We start from the raw sequence: 17949 nt of genomic DNA, 5'->3' as shown, positions 1-17949 counted from the left end.
CGGACTCTTGAAACCGAACAATACGACACTCAGATACACACAGTCAAGTGGCTTCGAACCTCTTGACCTCCCTTCAGCCCTTCCATCAGAGACTTGGGACCAGTCCCTCTCTCGATTGTTTGTACCCCTTACTACAAACCATTCACGGTGCTAATAACACGAGCAGCAACAAACTGGACGTAGGGACTTTCGGCCCGAACCAGTATAAATCTTGTGTCCTTTAGCGCACCATCCGAGCCTAACGCGCATTACTATAAATTTACTTGCCGGTGGTTGTACGAAACACCGACAACTTTATTGTCCGCGAACTTATTAGGTAACATTATTATTGTATGCTATATAACTTTGTTTGGTTGGATAAATAGAGGTACCAGCGTCATTTTCCTGTACACTAATACGTTTGAAAGATCCTAGAAAATAAATATATTTTGAGATAGGAGTATCATCATAATTCATAACACATCAAGATTACGTACGCCGCAAGGCATCAAACAAAAGAAGTTGACATGAAAACCATGAATCCAATTTTATATATTTTCACTTAAAAATGTGACATTTCTCTATTCATTTTCAAGCATGGACTTGCTTATATGTCATTACCAACCATACTTATATGGAAAAAGAAGAAGGCCAACTAATTAAGATAAAAAACCTCTTCCATGACGATTAGATCGACTCATATTACCCATAAGGTCAACCCTTACACACAAAGAGAGAGAGGGGAAGATTACAAATGTTATACCCGTTCCTATCTAGTTCTTCATCAACATTGTGCAAATTAGAGTTCAAAAAACCAAATAATGCAAAATATATTGCAAAACTTCCATTTTAATTGGTTGGTTTATCAGAGCATGGAACCAAAGGCAGCAGGGGCCAACTAACAGATTATATGGAAATTTGATGGTTATTTTATGGTATATCAAAGAAATACATAGTGTATATATAGTGGTAATCACAAAAGGACAGGTGTGGCCATGGTCCATGGTGGCCTCAACAAAGCTCCGTCCAGTGCGCAGTGACTATGGGGCCTTGTTTAGTTCCCATTAAAATTCTAAGTTTTTTCACTCTCTCTTTATCACATTAATTTTTGGACGCTTGCATGGAGTATTAAATGTAGGTAAAAAAAATAACTAATTACACAGTTTAGTTGAAAATCACGAGATGAATCTTTTGAGCCTAGTTGGTCCACGATTAGACAATATTTATCAAATAAAATAAAAATGGTACTATTTATCAGGTTGAAAAAACTTTCGATCTGAACAAGCCCTGGGTGTGATTGGTTACATGTATTTGGTCTGGCCCAGCCCATCACGCGGCCTGACACCCGAGAAACGAAATCTCTTGATGTGGAAGGACGCGCGGATGCATGCCGCGTGAGAGCAAGAGTTGTGGGTCGCGGACAACCGAACATTAGCCCTCAGGCAGTGTGTTTAGCTGTAGGAATTTGGATTTTGAGGTTAACGTAGCATGTTCGTTTTTATTTGATAAATAGTATTTAAATATGGATTAATTAGGTTCAAAACGTTCGTCTCGTAATTTTTCACCAAACTGCGCAATTAGTTTTTCTTTTCGTCTACATTTAATACTCCATGCACGGGTCACAAATATTTAATGTAATAAATACTGTAGCAACTTTTTGAAAGTTAAAGTGAAACTAAACAAGGCTCAGCGGCTTGGCTGCATGAGTACGCGGACCAAACGAGCTGACATTGTAGCTGTAAAGCCTGGCCAGTGGCAGCCTGCTTTGCCCGTACGAGCCAGACCATACGTGGACCAAACGAGCTGGCATTGCAGTTGTAAAGCGTGGCTATTGGCAGCTTGCTTCACCAGTGCGAGCCAGACCATACGCGGACCAAACAAGCTAGCATTGTAGCTATAAAAAAGCCTAGCTAGTGGCAGTCTGGTTCGCCAGTGCCAAGCCAAAGGGGAAAGAGGAAGTGCTCCACTATCATAGTGTGGTTGACTTATCTTATAGCTATACTAAGACCTGTTTGATGAAGCATATTATGGCTTTGATTTTTTTCCTTTGTTGTTGTAGTGTCAATATCTATGAAGTCATTTTCAATTTTTTTTTTCTCAAAAACAATTGGAAGTTAGTAAAGTCACTTTTTTTTCTTCACCGGTTGTGGCTTCCATGGCTATACATGGTAGAAAGAAGTTGGACTCAAGTAAAGCTACCATTCTATTCCCTAGTTCTACCTTGAGAATGAGGCACACCAAGTAATAAGTTACAAAAAAAGTTTACATCGAATACAATTTTTCTTATTGTACTATTCAGTACATTCCAATTGAAATCCTGATGTGACTTTTGTCCAAACGAATTCTAACGTTTGAGCCATGCATACTCTTATCTTTCAAACAAGGACTATCAAAATTACTACCTTGTCAGGGGAATGTGTTTCTCATTTTATATTGCTGCCATATATCGGTATCAACATGTTTTGCTCTTCTTTTTTCATAGGATCTAGTAAATTTTTTTTGTACTCCCTCCATCCTAAAGACTTGATGTTTTAATTTTGTTCTAAGTCAAACTATTTTAGGTTTGACTAAATCTATAGAAAGATTCGCTAACATTTATGACACCAAATAGGTGTACCATAAAAATATGTTCCATGATAAATCTAATGATACTTATTTGATAATACAAAATTATTATTCTAGTATAAATTTGGTTAAACTTGAGATTATTTGACTTTGGACAAAACTAAAACATCTAGGTTAGGTTTTTAGAACAGAGGGTGTAATTATTTAATTCTCTTAAGATCACCATTTTGGGCAGTGCATAAATGCACAGACTTATTTACATTTACAGTTTTAAAAAAAAAGTGGAGTTATTATACTCAGAGCACATATCCCATTTATGACAAAGATTCCAAAAGACGACACACCCGATAAAACAACTTCAGCTGAACTCACCAAGGTCCAGTTTAGTTCCAGAAAATTTTGCCAAATTTTTCAGATTTTCTGTCACATTGAATTTTTAGACGTATGCATGAAGCATTAAATATAAATAAAAAATAAAACTAATTACACAGTTTAGACGAAATTCACGAGACAAATCTTTTAAGCCTAATTAGACTATGATTGGACACTAATTACCAAATAACAACGAAACATGCTACAGTGCATTTTGCAAAAATTTTCACCATCTAAACAGGCCCCAAGCCCCAAGCGGTTAGCAAGGTGATAAAAGCCTTTCTCTCTCTTGGTCGGCCAGTGACATCACCAACTCGTCGTCGACGGTAGAGAGAGAGCAGGCTCTTCGGCGATTTGAGAAGAAAAGAGGAGCGATACTACTGCGAGAGAGCGTGGGCGTGTGTGAGAGAGAGCGCGAGGAGCAGCTGGGACTTGGAGCCTGCGCCGGGGGCCACGGGTCACGGAATCCTACCACTACCAACCCTAGCCTCCGTTGATCGCCGTCTCAGGCCATGGCAGGGCCGGCGCCGGATCGGGCCGCCCTGACTGTGGGGCCGGGCATGGACATGCCGATCATGCACGACAGCGACCGGTACGAGCTCGTGCGCGACATCGGCTCCGGCAACTTCGGCGTTGCCCGCCTCATGCGCGACCGCCGCACCAGCGAACTCGTCGCCGTCAAGTACATCGAGCGCGGCGAGAAGGTATCGCGCTGATCCCCTTCTCCCTCCCCTGTGGATTCGATTCGGTGCTGGCTGTAGTTAATCAATAACCCATCGATTCCACCGCACGGCGTTTGCGTTCCGAGGGGGCTATTCGATTTGGGATGTGAATCCTTTGGGTCCTGCCGTGGGGGTAGGGTCGTAGGGACCGTATTTCAGCCCGAGGATGACATTTGTGTGCATTTAGGTTATTATTTGTTATTCGAGTGAATATCAGCTGTGGCCTTTTGCTGTTTGTTCCATCTGATACGCAGGATATGCTGAGTATGCACGAATTATAGTTTTGTTCCTGTGAAATTTTGTTTGGGTGTGCTGTATTTGGGACTAAGCATTTGCCACCACAATCATTAAACAAGCAAGCTTATGCTGATTTGGTTCCAGTCTGGGCTGAATACAACAACAACAACAAAGCCTCTAGGTCCCAAACAAGTTGGGGTAGGCTAGAGTTGAAATCCAGCACGTGAATAGCTGTTTTTCGAGCACTCCTATCTATGGCTAAGTCTTTGGGTATATTCTATCCTTTTAAGTCTCCTTTTATTGTCTCTACTCAAGTCAACTTCGGTCTTCCTCTGACTCTCTTGACGTTACTATCCTGGCTTAGGATTCCATTACGCACCGGTGTCTCTGGAGGTCTCCGTTGAACATGTCCAAACCATCTCAACCGGTGTTGGACAAGATTTTCTTTAATTGGTGCTACCCCTAATCTATCACGTATATTATCGTTCCGAACTCGATCCCTTCTTGTATGACCGTAAATCCAACGCAACATACGCATTTCCGCGACATTTATCTGTTAAACATGTCGTCTTTTCATAGGCCAACATTCTGCACCATACAACATAACAAGTCTAATTGCCGTCCTATAAAATTTGCCTTTTAGCTTGTGTGGTACCCTTTTGTCACATAGGACACCAGATGTTTGGCGCCACTTCGTCCACCCTGCTTTGATTCTATAGTTAACATCTTCATCAATATCCCCGTTTCTCTGTAGCATTGATCCTAAATATTGAAAGGTATCCTTCCTAGGCACTACTTGACCTTTCAAATTAATATCTTTCTCCCCCCGAGTAGTAGTGCCGAAGTCACACCTCGTATACTTAGTTTTAGTTCTACCGAGTCTAAAACTTTTGGACTTCAAAGTCTCCCGCCATAACTCTAGTTTCTGATTCATTCTGTCCGGCTTTCATCAACTAGCACTATATCGTCCGCGAAAAGCATACACCAAGGGATGTCCCTTTGTATGTCCCTTGTGACCTCATCCATCACTAAGACAAACAGATAAGGACTCAAAGCTGACTTTTTATATAGTCCTATCCTAATCGGGAAGTCATTCGTGTCTTCATCACTTGTTCGAACAATAGTCAGAACATTGTTGTACATGTCCTTAATGAGCCCGACGTACTTCGTTGGGACTTTATGTTTGTCCAAAGCCCACCACATAACATTCCTTGGTATTTTATCATAAGCCTTCTCCAAGTCAATAAAAACCATGTGTAGGTCCTTCTTCTTCTCCCTATATCGCTCCATAACTTGTCTTATTAAGAAAATGGCTTCCATGGTTGACCTTCCGAGTATGAAACCAAATTGGTTCATAAAGACCCGTGTTATTGCTTTCAAACGATGCTTGATAACTCTCTCCCACAGCTTCAGAGTATGGCTCATCAACTTAATTCCCCGTTAATTAGTACAACTTTGAATATCCCTTTTATTCTTGTAGATCGGTACCAATATACTTCTCTACTCGTCAGGCATCTTGTTCGATCGAAAAATATGGTTGAACAGCTTGGTTAGTTATACTATAACTATGTCTCTGAGGCATCTCCACACCTCGATTGGGATACCATCCGGTCCCATCGCCTTACCTCCTTGCATCCTTTTCAACGTCTCTCTGACCTCAGATTCTTGGATTCTCCGCACAAAGCGCCTATTGGTGTCATCAAAAGAGTCATCCAACTGAAAAGTTGTGTCCGTATTATCATAATTGAACAATTTGTTAAAATACTCTTGCCACCTGTGTCGGATTTCATCCTCCTTCACCAAGAGATGCTCCCTTTCATCCTTAATACACTTAACTTGGTTGAAGTCCCTTGTCTTTCTCTCACGAACCCTAGCCGTCCTATAAATGTTCTTCTCTCATTCCTTCATACTCAAATGTTAGTAAAGATCCTCGTACGCTCTACCCTTTGCCACACTTATAGCCCGCTTTGCAGTCTTCTTTGCCACCTTGTACTTCTCTATGTTGTCCACACTCCTGTCATGGTACAAGCGTCTATAGCATCTTTTCTTCTCCTTAATAGCCTTTGGGACTTCCTCATTCCACCACCAAGTATCTTTAGCCTCGCCTCCACTTTCTTTCGTTACTCCACACACCTCTGAGGCCATCTTCCGAATGTTAGTTGCCATCTTCTCCCACATGTTGTTTATGTCCTCTTTTTCCTTCCAAGTGCCCTCTTTAATAACCCTTTCCCTGAATACCTCTGGCGTCTCCCCTTTCAGTTTCCACCACTTTGTTCTTTCAATCTTAACTTGTTTATCTCTACGGGCACGCACCTGAAAACGAAAGTCTACCACCAAAAGCTTATGTTGAGAAACAACACACTCTCCTAGTATCACCTTGCAACCCAAGTATGCTCGTTTGTCCTTTCTTCTTGCGAGGACAAAGTCAATCTGGCTAGAGTGTTGTCCGCTACTGAAGGTCACTAGATGAGATTCTCTCTTTCTAAAGAAAGTGTTGGCTATCATCAGGTCAAAAGCTACCGCGAAGTCCAGAACGTCCTCCCCCTCCTGATTCCTACTACCATACCCAAAACCTTTATGAACTGCCTCGAAACTTGCGCTTGTAGTACTTACATGCCCATTAAGATCTTCTTCTATAAAAAGCTTCTCACTACTAGGTACAGCTCTAATCAGGCCATCTAATTCTTTCCAGAACTGTCTCTTAGCACTCTCGTCGAGGCCTACTTGGGGGCATACGCACTAATTACGTTCAAGACCATTTCACCAATGACGCTTGACTAAGATAATCCTATCTTCTTGCCTTCTCACTCCCACTATACTATTTTTGAGGCTCTTATCAATCAAAACTCCTACTCCATTTCTATTCGTGACTGTCCCTGTGTACCAAAGCTTGAAACCTGTATTGTCTACCTCCTTCGCCTTCTGACCCTTCCATTTAGTCTCTTGAACGCATAATATATTTACACGTCTCCTAGTCGCGGTATCAAATAATTCTCTTAACTTACCTGTAAGCGACCCTACATTCCAACTACCTAAACGGATCCTAGTTGGTTCGACTAGCTTCCTTTCCCTTCGCACCCGTCGACTCATATGTGAAGATCCTTGCTCATTTTTTACTACACCCGTCGCAACAGTCTGGACTGAATCGAAATAATAATTTAATCACCCTGTTTGCTCAAGCGAACATCATAATTTTGATATGCCGCTGGATGCTGGAAGGTGGTTGTGACTTGTGAGCTTGGAGTTACCGGTGAACAGCATCAAATAAACAATATCTAGATTGCTTGATTCTTTATCGAGTTTATCAAGAGATGTGGCCATGGCTGCTACCTATTTGTTTTTTATTTTCTTGAAAATAATATTTCGCCCATGTGACCTGTGCCACCCTGGGGATCGAACGCAGGTCACAAGCGCCACACTCACATGCTGCCACCACTACGATCTCACATGTTATTTGGTCTCAATATATATATAGTTGGATTTATTTTATGCAGATTTAGTAAAAATATGTTCTGTAGGATTAGAAATATTGAGTTAGTTAATCCTGGAATATGTTTCCCTGTTTTGCATTGCATATAAAAGAAAAAAAATTCCTTATTTTGAAGTATCTCCTAGGCTCCTAATGTCCGACCCATTTTGTTTCAATCCAAACATAGCAGCAAATATTGATTACTAATAACACAGGTAGCTGACTTATTGGGACTATGCTTCTGTGCCAGCTGATTTTAGCCTAGACTTCACTCTTACTGCTTGGTGTTAGCCATCAGGCAGGGCTGTCCATAAAATATATGGGCCCTGTGCACTTCTTATTTAGGCCCCAAATATAAATACTAAATAAATAAATAGCAACAACATCAATAATTATTCATTGTATTACTACTTCGTATGACCTATTGATAGCCCCTTTCTACAATCAAATCAGCATCCACAACAACAACAACAACAACAAAGCCTTTAAGTCTCAAACAAGTTGGGGTAGGCTAGAGTTGAAACCCAGCAGAAGTAATCAAGGTTCAGGCACGTGAATAGCTGTCTTCCAAGCACTCCTATCTAAGGCTAAGTCTTTGGGTATATTTCATCCTTTCAAGTCTCCTTTTATTGCCTCTACCCAAGTCAACTTCGGTCTTCCTCTGCCTCTCTTCACGTTACTATCCTGGCCGAGGATTCCACTGCGCACCGCTGCCTCTGGAGGTCTCCATTGGACATGTCCAAACCATCTCAACCGGTGTTGGACAAGCTTCTCTTCAATTGGTGCTACCCCTAATCTATCATGTATATCATCGTTCCGAACTCGATCCCTTCTTGTCTGACCGCAAATCCAACGCAACATACGCATTTTCGCGACACTTATCTGTTGAACATGTCGTCTTTTCGTAGGTCAACATTCTGCACCATACAACATAGCAGGTTTAATCGCCATCCTATAAAACTTGCTTTTTAGCTTCTGTGGTACCCTTTTGTCACATAGGACACCAGATGCTTGCCGCCACTTCATCCACCCTGCTTTGATTCTATGGCTAACATCTTCATCAATATCCCTGTCTCTCTGTAGCATTGATCCTAAATATCGAAAGGTATCCTTCCTAGGCACTACTTGACCTTCCAAACTAATATCTTCCTCCTCCCGAATAGTAGTGCCGAAGTCACATCTCATATACTCAGTTTTAGTTCTACTGAGTCTAAAACCTTTGGACTCCAAAGTCTCCTGCCATAACTCCAGTTTCTGATTCACTCCTGTTCGGCTTTCATGAACTAGCACTACATCGTCCGCGAAAAGCATACACCAAGGGATGTCCCCTTGTATGTCCTTTGTGACCTCATCCATTACTAAGGCAAACAAATAAGGGCTCAAAGCTGACCCTTGATGTAGTCCTATCATAATCGGGAAGTCATCCGTGTCTCCATCACTTGTTTGAACTCTAGTCACAACATTGTTGTACATGTTCTTAATGAGTCCGACGTACTTCGTTGGGACTTTATGTTTGTTTAAAGCCCACCACATAACATTCCTTGTAATTTTATCATAAGCCTTCTCCAAGTCAATAAAAACCATATGTAGGTCCTTCTTTTTCTCCCTATACCGCTCCATAACTTGCCTTATTAAGAAAATGGCTTCCATGGTTGACCTTCCGGGCATGAAACCAAATTGGTTCATAGAGACCCGCGTTATTGCTCTCAAACGATGCTCGATAACTCTCTCCCATAGCTTCATAGTATGACTCATCAACTTAATTCTTCGGTAATTAGTACAACTTTGAATATTTCCTTTATTCTTGTAGATCGGTACCAATATACTTCTCCACTCATCAGGTATCTTGTTCGATTGAAAAATATGGTTGAACAGCTTGGTTAGCCATACTATAGCTATGTCCCCGAGATATCTCCATACCTTGATTGGGATACCATCCGGTCCCATCGCCTTACCTCCTTTCATCCTTTTCAACGCCTCTCTGACCTTAGATTCTTGGATTCTCCGCACAAAACGCCTATTGGTGTCATCAAAACAGTCATCCAACTGAAAGGTTATGTCCGTATTCTCACCATTAAACAATTTGTCAAAATACTCTTGCCATCGATGTCGGATCTCATCCTCCTTCACCAAGAGATGCTCCCTTTCATCCTTAATGCACTTAACTTGGTTGAAGTCCCTTGTTTTTCTCTCACGAACTCTAGCCATCCTATAAATGTCCTTCTCTCCTTCCTTCGTACTCAAACGTTGGTAAAGATCCTCGTACGCTCTACCTTTTGCCACACTTACAGCTCGCTTTGCAGTCTTCTTTGCCACCTTGTACTTCTCTATGTTGTCCACACTCCTGTCATGGTACAAGCGTCTATAACACTCTTTCTTCTCCTTAATAGCCCTTTGGACTTCCTCGTTCTACCATCAAGTATCTTTAGCCTCGCCTCCGCTTCCTTTGGTTACTCCACACACCTCTGAGGCCACCTTCCGAATGTTGGTTGCCATCTTCTCCCACATGTTGTTTATGTCTTCTTCTTCCTTCCAAGAGCCCTCTTTGATAACCCTTTCCCTGAATACCTCGTATGTCTCCCCTTTCAGTTTCCACCATTTTGTTCTTTCAATCTTAGCTTGTTTATCCCTACGGGCACGCACCTGAAAACGAAAGTCTGCCACCAAAAGCTTATGTTGAGAAACAACACACTCCCCTGGTATCACCTTGCAACCCAAGCATGCTCGTTTGTCCTTTCTTCTTGTGAGGACAAAGTCAATCTGGCTAGAGTGTTGTCTGCTACTGAAGGTCACTAGATGAGATTCTCTCTTTCTAAAGAAAGTGTTGGCTATCATCAGGTCAAAAGCTACCGCGAAGTCTAGAACTTCCTCCCCCTCCTGATTCCTACTACCATACCCAAAACCTCCATGAACTGCCTCGAAACCTGCGTTTGTAGTACCTACATGCCCATTAAGATCTCCTATAAAAAGCTTCTCACTACTGGGTACAGCTCTAATCAGGCCATCTAAGTCTTTCCAGAACTGTCTCTTAGCACTCTCGTCGAGGCCTACTTGGGGGGTATACGCACTAATTACGTTCAAGACCATATCACCAATGACAAGCTTGACTAAGATAATCATATCTTCTTGCCTTCTCACTCCCACCACACTATTCTTGAGGCTCTTATCAATCAAAACTCCTACTCCATTTCTATTCGCAACTGTCCCTGTGTACCAAAGCTTGAAACCTGTATTGTCCACCTCCTTCGCCTTCTGACCCTTCCATTTAGTCTCTTGAACGCATAATATATTTACACGCATCCTAGTCGCGGTATCAACTAATTCTCTTAACTTACCTGTAAGCGACCCTACATTCCAACTGTCTAAACGGATCCTAGTTGGTTCGACTAGCTTCCTTACCCTTCGCATCCGTCGAATCAGGTGTGAATTCCCTTGCTCATTTTCACTACACCCGGGCGCCGATGTAGCGCGCCACTAAGGATGCGACGACCCGATCCTTGATCACTTGACACCGTGCCCAGATCGCGACACGGCGCGTCACGGGGGTGACGACCCGGCCCTTGCTCATTTAACACCATACCCGGGTTCCGATATGGCGCGTCGCTAAGAGGGTTGCGCCCCAACGATTTTCTTTCGGGTTTCATCTCCATTAGAATGGCTAGATTTAACGTTGGCTCGCTACGCCTAACACAACCCTCCTCCTTTACTAGGGCTTGGGACATGCTATGTTGAGACAACATAGGCGGAATTAATCAAATCAGCATCCATATTCTTTTTTCTTTATTTCTACGCTTTTCATAGGCATAGTCATGTTTTCAAATCCAACTTTTAGAAAAAAAAACTTTTGGTGCAACAGAAAAGAACAAAATTAACACGGTTAGAAATTCAGGAAGAACAGTTCTAGGCAGGGGCGGATCTGCAGGGGGGGCTGCAGCCCCCCTCGTGGGCCAAGATTCTCATGAACAGATCTTCCAATCCAGTCCAATAGCCCTTTCACAGCCTAGGTGTGCTCGGTGCTCCTGCTGCCCCCTTGGTCTGTACGTTTCTTAATTTCAATTAATGGCCTTTTGCCAGATGAGATTATTCTAGTTTCATTATTCCAGCTCATTACTTAGTTTCTTTGTTGCAAACATCTCCCCTGTCTATATAAAAAAAAAATCATCTCCCCTGTCAGATTGCTTCAAAATGCTGAATATTATTACTCTGAAAGAATCGCATCGATTTTAGCCTTCTATTAGTGTATGACTAGTATGATTTATACTCTTCAATTATTTAGCCCCCCTCTTGGTCCGTTTCTGGATCCGCCACTGGTTCTAGGCATATGCCGGTTGAAATAATATTGATCTGGTTAGTACTTAGTATTGTGGCTTCTATTTCTCTTGAGTCTTGATGCTCCGATCCAACAAGAAGTAGCTCCCATAGTCACAGTGCAAACATGTCTAGAATACAAATTGATCCCAATCAATCAATTGAAGCTGGACCTAGGTGAAAGAAAGCAAAATAGGATAGATAATAGAACTATGCCTATAAGCAAAGAGAGAAGGAAACCTGGGGGAGATTCATAGTGTAGTAGGATTTTTAGGCTGAAATCAGGATTAATTCATGCAAGAAAAAATAGATTCAGAGAATCAGTCCCCTTATGAAAGATAGTTTATGATTTGCATGTGGCAAGAGAAAAATACAAATATTTGCATATGGATAGTTAGGGCTACTCTTTTCTCTTGTATTATAGGCTAACATTACTAATGCTGATTAATATATAGACTAATCTTGAGGGGCCCTGTGCTAGCGCACAGGTTGCACATGCGCCGGGATGGGCCTGCCATCAGGCATGAGCCATTGATCCTATATGTAAAAATCTGTCCATCCATCTGGTTTCAACATTTGTGGATACTGCATCGAATTTTAATCGAGCTGCAGTAATGGTGTATGATTTGGCCCAAAAAATCTGTTATCTAATTGGTAATGATGCTCCATAACTCTATGCCACAACTAACTTCTACTACTTGATGCATAGGAGTGTATGTCTTATAAAAAGAAATTGAAACAGTATGTGTCTAGGACACAACAAAATATTGCATGAATTTCACAAAACCACATTATACTGGGAAAAGGTTTTGCAAGCCTTTTCTGTTCCCTTAGCTAATATTGAGGTAATTGCATACTTGTGATATTCTACAAGAGCTGACATGTTTGATAGCGTAGTGAGGTGGGGGCAAAGTGGAATCCTTTTGATACACTATGAAGTGCTTGTACTAATAATTCCATCTCATTCAGCTCCATCGAGGCATGCAATTGCATTGACGCATAAGCTCTTTTACTGAATGAACATGTTTTATCCATGTGTATTTCTAACTGGGGGTACCTGTGCATTGTTTTTAATACCATCGATTTACTGTTGTTGTGGCCATCCGGTCTGGTAGTTTTTGATAGAATAAATAATCATTAGTCAATAAAATTTTGAACTTCTGAAACCAAGGATAGCTGAACAGATTCTTGTTACATTCCTTTGATTTTGGCTTCCACCCCAGAGAGACCAACATCAATTCATACTAAAGGCCCAATATTATTTATGATCTCTATCAATAGTAAGACATTAGGTCTAATTTTATGGAATTTTCTCTCTCATTCATTTGGTGATTTGATTTACAATGTCCATGGTTCCTTAAATCTGTTTTCTTTTGTGCATTTTCTTTTTTTCTACCATAAATGCTAGGTTCTCATTTCTTACTGCACTCAATTGTTTTATCTTGGTTTTCTTTAATATGTATTTCATTATCATGTGCAGATAGATGAGAATGTCCAGCGTGAGATAATTAACCATAGATCATTGAAACACCCTAACATTATTAGGTTTAAAGAGGTGAGTCTGGATTGTGATGCTGCTTCTCCCCCAGAATTCCATTGTTAAACATTTTTTAAATTTCTTTGTATGTCTAGGTTATTTTAACACCGACCCACCTTGCTATTGTCATGGAATATGCCTCTGCTGGTGAGCTTTTTGAGAGAATATGTAAGAACGTGCGATTCAGTGAAGATGAGGTTTGTGCTTGCCACTTAGTTCATCTTTCTTCTTGACACACCTCTTTCTTGATCCTACTAAGTGTTCATATATATCTTTCCAGGCTCGCTACTTCTTCCAGCAGCTCATTTCAGGAGTAAGCTACTGCCACTCAATGGTATTAGTTATTATATAATGGCATATCTTCCATCCTATTGTTACTGTTTACTCATGCCATGCATTGAGCTGAGCTGCCTATTTTTTATTCTTATTTTCAAGCAAGTATGCCACCGTGATCTGAAACTGGAGAACACACTTCTAGATGGGAGTGATGCTCCTCGCTTGAAGATATGTGACTTCGGTTATTCCAAGGTTCTTACACATGCCAACTTCATCTTATTCTAGCTCATATTTATGTGTTACGTTCAAGCTTAGTTGCATGGATATGTCAGGTCACCCCTGTCGTATTGGATATGTATCCGATACGGATACACATGGGATACAGCATGGAGATGTCTCCATGGAGTATCGGGGAAAAACATAAATAAGAGCAATTCCGATACGTGAGCGAAGACGTATTGAGGGGTTTTGTGGATACGGTCCAGGCCAGTAGGCCTACTATAACCCTCGACTCACACGCACTGATGCGCACCATGCAGCCAGGCACCCAGTGATGCAACACCCCCACTGCTGCAGCCGCCCGCCTGACTTCCTGCTCGTCCAGCTGTTCGCCTGTCCCCGCCACGGGATCCAGCGCCGGTGGCATGCTTGAGCTGGCTGCGGCTGTGGCTGTGGTGATGCACACCACCTGCAAGGTGCACGCTGGAAATTTGTGGGCGCCACACGCACACGGCACTGCGACAAGCTTCACCACACACCAGTGATAAATCAGCACCAAGCTGGTGATGAGTTAGCGGTGATTTCTTCCATGTTTCATCTTCTCTCCTGTAGCCTCTTTCCTGCCCCGTTCCCCATGTCAAATTAATCTAGACTCTTTGCTTAAAGCGGTGTCAAATTATTCCTGCCCTTATTTGTTTGCTTTAGTGATGGATGAGGTCACAAGGGACATACAAGGGGACATCCCTTGGTGTATGCTTTTCGCGGACGATGTAGTGCTAGTTGATGAAAGCCGGACAGGAGTGAATCAGAAACTGGAGTTATGGCGGGAGACTTTGGAGTCCAAAGGTTTTAGACTTAGTAGAACTAAAACTGAGTATATGAGATGTGACTTCGGCACTACTACTCGGGAGGAGGAAGATGTTAGTTTGGAAGGTCAAGTAGTGCCTAGGAAGGATACCTTTCGATATTTAGGATCAATGCTACAGAGGGACGGGGATATTGATGAAGATGTTAGCCATAGAATCAAAGCAGGGTGGATGAAGTGGCGGCTCGGTGTCCTATGTGATAAAAGGGTACCACAGAAGCTAAAAGGCAAGTTTTATAGGACGGCGATTAGACCTGCTATGTTGTATGGTGCAGAATGTTGGCCTACGAAAAGACGACATATTCAACAGCTAAGTGTCGCGGAAATGCGTATGTTGCGTTGGATTTGCGGTCATACAAGAAGGGATCGAGTTCGGAACGATGATATACGTGAGAGATTAGGGGTAGCGCCAATTGAAGAAAAGCTTGTCCAACACCGGTTGAGATGGTTTGGACATGTGCAACGGAGACCTCCAGATGCACCGGTGCGTAGTGGAATCCTAAGTCAGGATAGTAACGTGAAGAGAGGCAGAGGAAGACCGAAGTTGACTTGGGTAGAGGCAATAAAATGAGACTTGAAAGGATGGAATATACCCAAAGACTTAGCCTTAGATAGGAGTGCTTGGAAGACAGCTATTCACGTGCCTGAACCTTGATTGCTTCTGTTGGGTTTCAACTCTAGCCTACCCCAACTTGTTTGGGACTTAAAGGCTTTGTTGTTGTTGTTGTTGTTGTTGTTGTGGAACTGGAACTGGAAGGGGAAAGGAATTGTTTCAGTGATTTACTCATCTCCTCCAAGCCTGAATCCTCGCCCTCAAGTACAAAGTGATGTGCTTAGTTGAATCCTCCCTCTGTTTAACTAGTTCTACTTCTGCACTAGGCGCTTATGTTCTCATTTGGATTTTGCAAGTTTGGACTTTGAGAATTGGATGGAGATGCTGGGCAGGCTTGGCTGTTGGAGTGTTGGCTAAATGGAAGTATGAAAAAGATGAGCAGAACAGCACAATTGCAAAAATGCAAGGCAATTTAAAGTTCCTGCTAGTCTGTTACGGCTTTTAAAATTTTAATATGCCTTATTATTTATTTATTAAAAATACTAAAAATGTATCCGTGTATCGTTTTTAAGAAAAATGCTGTATTTGTGTATCTGCCTGATACTGGTATGCGTATCCGTGCCTGTGCTGCATAGCGTTCTAGTACATGTTTGTGTGGGTGTGTGGCTAGCAATCATTGAGGTTCCGTTGTTCTATGGCTTAATGTTTACACGATGGCAGTAGAATGATGAATATGATCATAGGGTTGTCAGATTCCTTTTAACGGACAATACCATGCATTCTTTATTCTCTGCAGTCATCTGTTCTTCATTCCCAGCCGAAGTCCACCGTTGGAACACCTGCTTATATTGCACCTGAAGTTCTGTTGAAAAAAGAATACGATGGCAAGGTACTTGTGCTATCACTTTCCTTATTTCTCTTGAGAAATGTGTCTCTGAGAGTTGCGTATACCTCTGCATCAGTGCACTGTAGTTCCATAAACATGTGTCACAGAAAACTTTCACTTATGATTTCTCTTTTAGTGGTAACTGTCTGGTTACCTCCTATATGAGGAAAGCTTCTCCTCACTGATGATTTGTTTATGACAAACAGATTGCTGATGTTTGGTCATGTGGTGTAACCCTCTATGTAATGGTTGTTGGTGCATATCCTTTTGAAGACCCAGAAGAGCCTAAGAACTTCCGCAAGACAATTCAGGTTATCTTTTTTTTCCCCATTCATGGATACAAGTTGAATGCACACGAGTGCACGCGCTTGTGTGTGTGTGTGTGTGTGAGAGAGAGAGAGAGAGAGAGAGAGAGAGTCATAGAGTGTGTGTGTGTGTGTGTGTCCTAGCACACAGCTAAACTCTAAACTAGATCGGCTACTTCTGAGTCTCTGCATGTTTCACTTAATGCATTCTCCTGTTTTAGCTAACGACTAAACTAATGGTAGTGTCATCTTGTTACAGCGCATCTTGAACGTTCAGTATGCAATTCCAGACAACGTGAACATATCTCCAGAGTGCAGGCATCTAATTTCGAGGATTTTTGTTGGAGATCCTGCTATGGTAAGTCCTTGTATGTTGTAGTTGTAATCTTGCTTTGTTCCTGATACAGTAGGTTCAGAAGATATGCTGCTTCGAGTTTAGTCATATTTATCTGATTTTGTTGTCTTTATGTGTTATATAAAATATCCAGCGAATAACAATCCCTGAAATCCGGAATCATAGTTGGTTCCTGAAGAATCTTCCTGCTGATCTGATGGATGATGATAGCATGAGCAACCAATATGAGGAGCCTGATCAGCCAATGCAGACCATGGATCAGATCATGCAGATTTTGACAGAGGCCACCATACCACCTGCCTGTTCTCGCAGTATAAATGTCCTAGCTGATGGATTGGACATGGACGATGACATGGATGACCTTGACTCCGACTCAGATCTTGATGTTGACAGCAGCGGTGAGATTGTGTACGCAATGTGAGTAACCATCTCACTAGTCAACCAAAGAACCAATCAGAATCAGGCATGGGATGCCCTGATGTTGTATACTCTGGCAAAGAGCTAGCATCATTTTGTGAAAAATCTCCTGTAGTTTTCTCAGCGAATCGCAACCTGTTCTGTGGAACACAGATAAAACTAGCCTCCCCTTGCTTCCTGGTTACTGAGGTTTGGATACTCTCAGGCTTCGACTTGTGTGTTACTGTTAAATATGTACAAGAAACTTCTACTCATGTTGATCTGTGAATTTGGACTCGGGTAGTGGTTTTGCTCAGTGTTGGGTGTATTCCCGATTTCTGCATTTCAAAGTGTGCGATCATTAGGTCTTGTATTTCTGCACTTTTCTGGGTTTCAAATTTTGTGTTTTCGGTGCAATTCACATTTCCGTGCGTGAGGGGCACACGAAAATATTATGTGCTTGGGTAAGTCGTGTCACACAAAAAAAATGTGTATTACAGGCATTTTCACGTGTGTGTGTGTGTGTGTGTGTTAGAGGCACGGCACATTAACATACCTGATGAAATTGACAGTGGGATGGCAAAAATAAAATAAAATCACCAGTTTTTTTTAGAAGGAACCCTTTCATCAGTTTTTTTTTTAATACTGAGAAACACCCTTTCACCTTTACTTTCACCAGCTAGCAGGACTCGAGGCTTGAACAACCCAACCAGCACCCCACATTTCTCAGCTTATTTCGAGCCCAAATGGATTACACACAACACGGGAAAGCTTGCACTTTTATTTATATTTGGATCCACCACATACCACAGACCCACCAGGCCAACATATACTACTATAATAACACAATATACGTTGAAAATTGTCACACACCAAAAAAACACGTTGACGCCCCCCTTCTCGAG

At 42.0% G+C, this 17949-nt stretch overlaps 1 protein-coding gene across 2 annotated transcripts; it reads left to right on the top strand.

Moving 5' to 3' along the window:
- The first annotated feature begins 3175 nt into the window (after nucleotides 1–3175).
- On the top strand, nucleotides 3176–17360 carry LOC136517354 (serine/threonine-protein kinase SAPK8). 2 transcript variants are annotated; one of them, XM_066510915.1, is made up of 9 exons: nucleotides 3176–3620; nucleotides 13133–13207; nucleotides 13285–13386; nucleotides 13470–13502; nucleotides 13625–13717; nucleotides 15899–15991; nucleotides 16195–16299; nucleotides 16553–16651; nucleotides 16782–17360. In XM_066510915.1, exons 1-9 carry the CDS (start codon nucleotides 3429–3431, stop codon nucleotides 17067–17069), a joined length of 1080 nt encoding a protein of 359 aa, XP_066367012.1. In that variant the 5' UTR covers nucleotides 3176–3428; the 3' UTR covers nucleotides 17070–17360. The 2 variants fall into 2 exon arrangements, with proteins under 2 accessions (XP_066367012.1, XP_066367004.1); XM_066510907.1 differs by having other exon boundaries at nucleotides 13470–13523.
- The last annotated feature ends 589 nt before the right edge of the window (nucleotides 17361–17949 follow it).

This window comes from Miscanthus floridulus, chromosome 2 (genome assembly GCF_019320115.1).
Source record: "Miscanthus floridulus cultivar M001 chromosome 2, ASM1932011v1, whole genome shotgun sequence".
Classification (NCBI taxonomy): Eukaryota; Viridiplantae; Streptophyta; class Magnoliopsida; order Poales; family Poaceae; genus Miscanthus; species Miscanthus floridulus.
This window is presented reverse-complemented; position numbering and strand designations above follow the sequence as displayed.

Bases quoted from the DNA above. Each gene is read 5' to 3' on its own strand.
- LOC136517354 (XM_066510907.1), top strand. From the start codon at position 3,429: ATGGCAGGGCCGGCGCCGGATCGGGCCGCCCTGACTGTGGGGCCGGGC. The intron at 3,621-13,132 runs GTATCGCGCTGA...TATCATGTGCAG, and splicing joins ACATCGAGCGCGGCGAGAAG to ATAGATGAGAATGTCCAGCG. The intron at 13,387-13,469 runs GTTTGTGCTTGC...ATATCTTTCCAG, and splicing joins TGCGATTCAGTGAAGATGAG to GCTCGCTACTTCTTCCAGCA.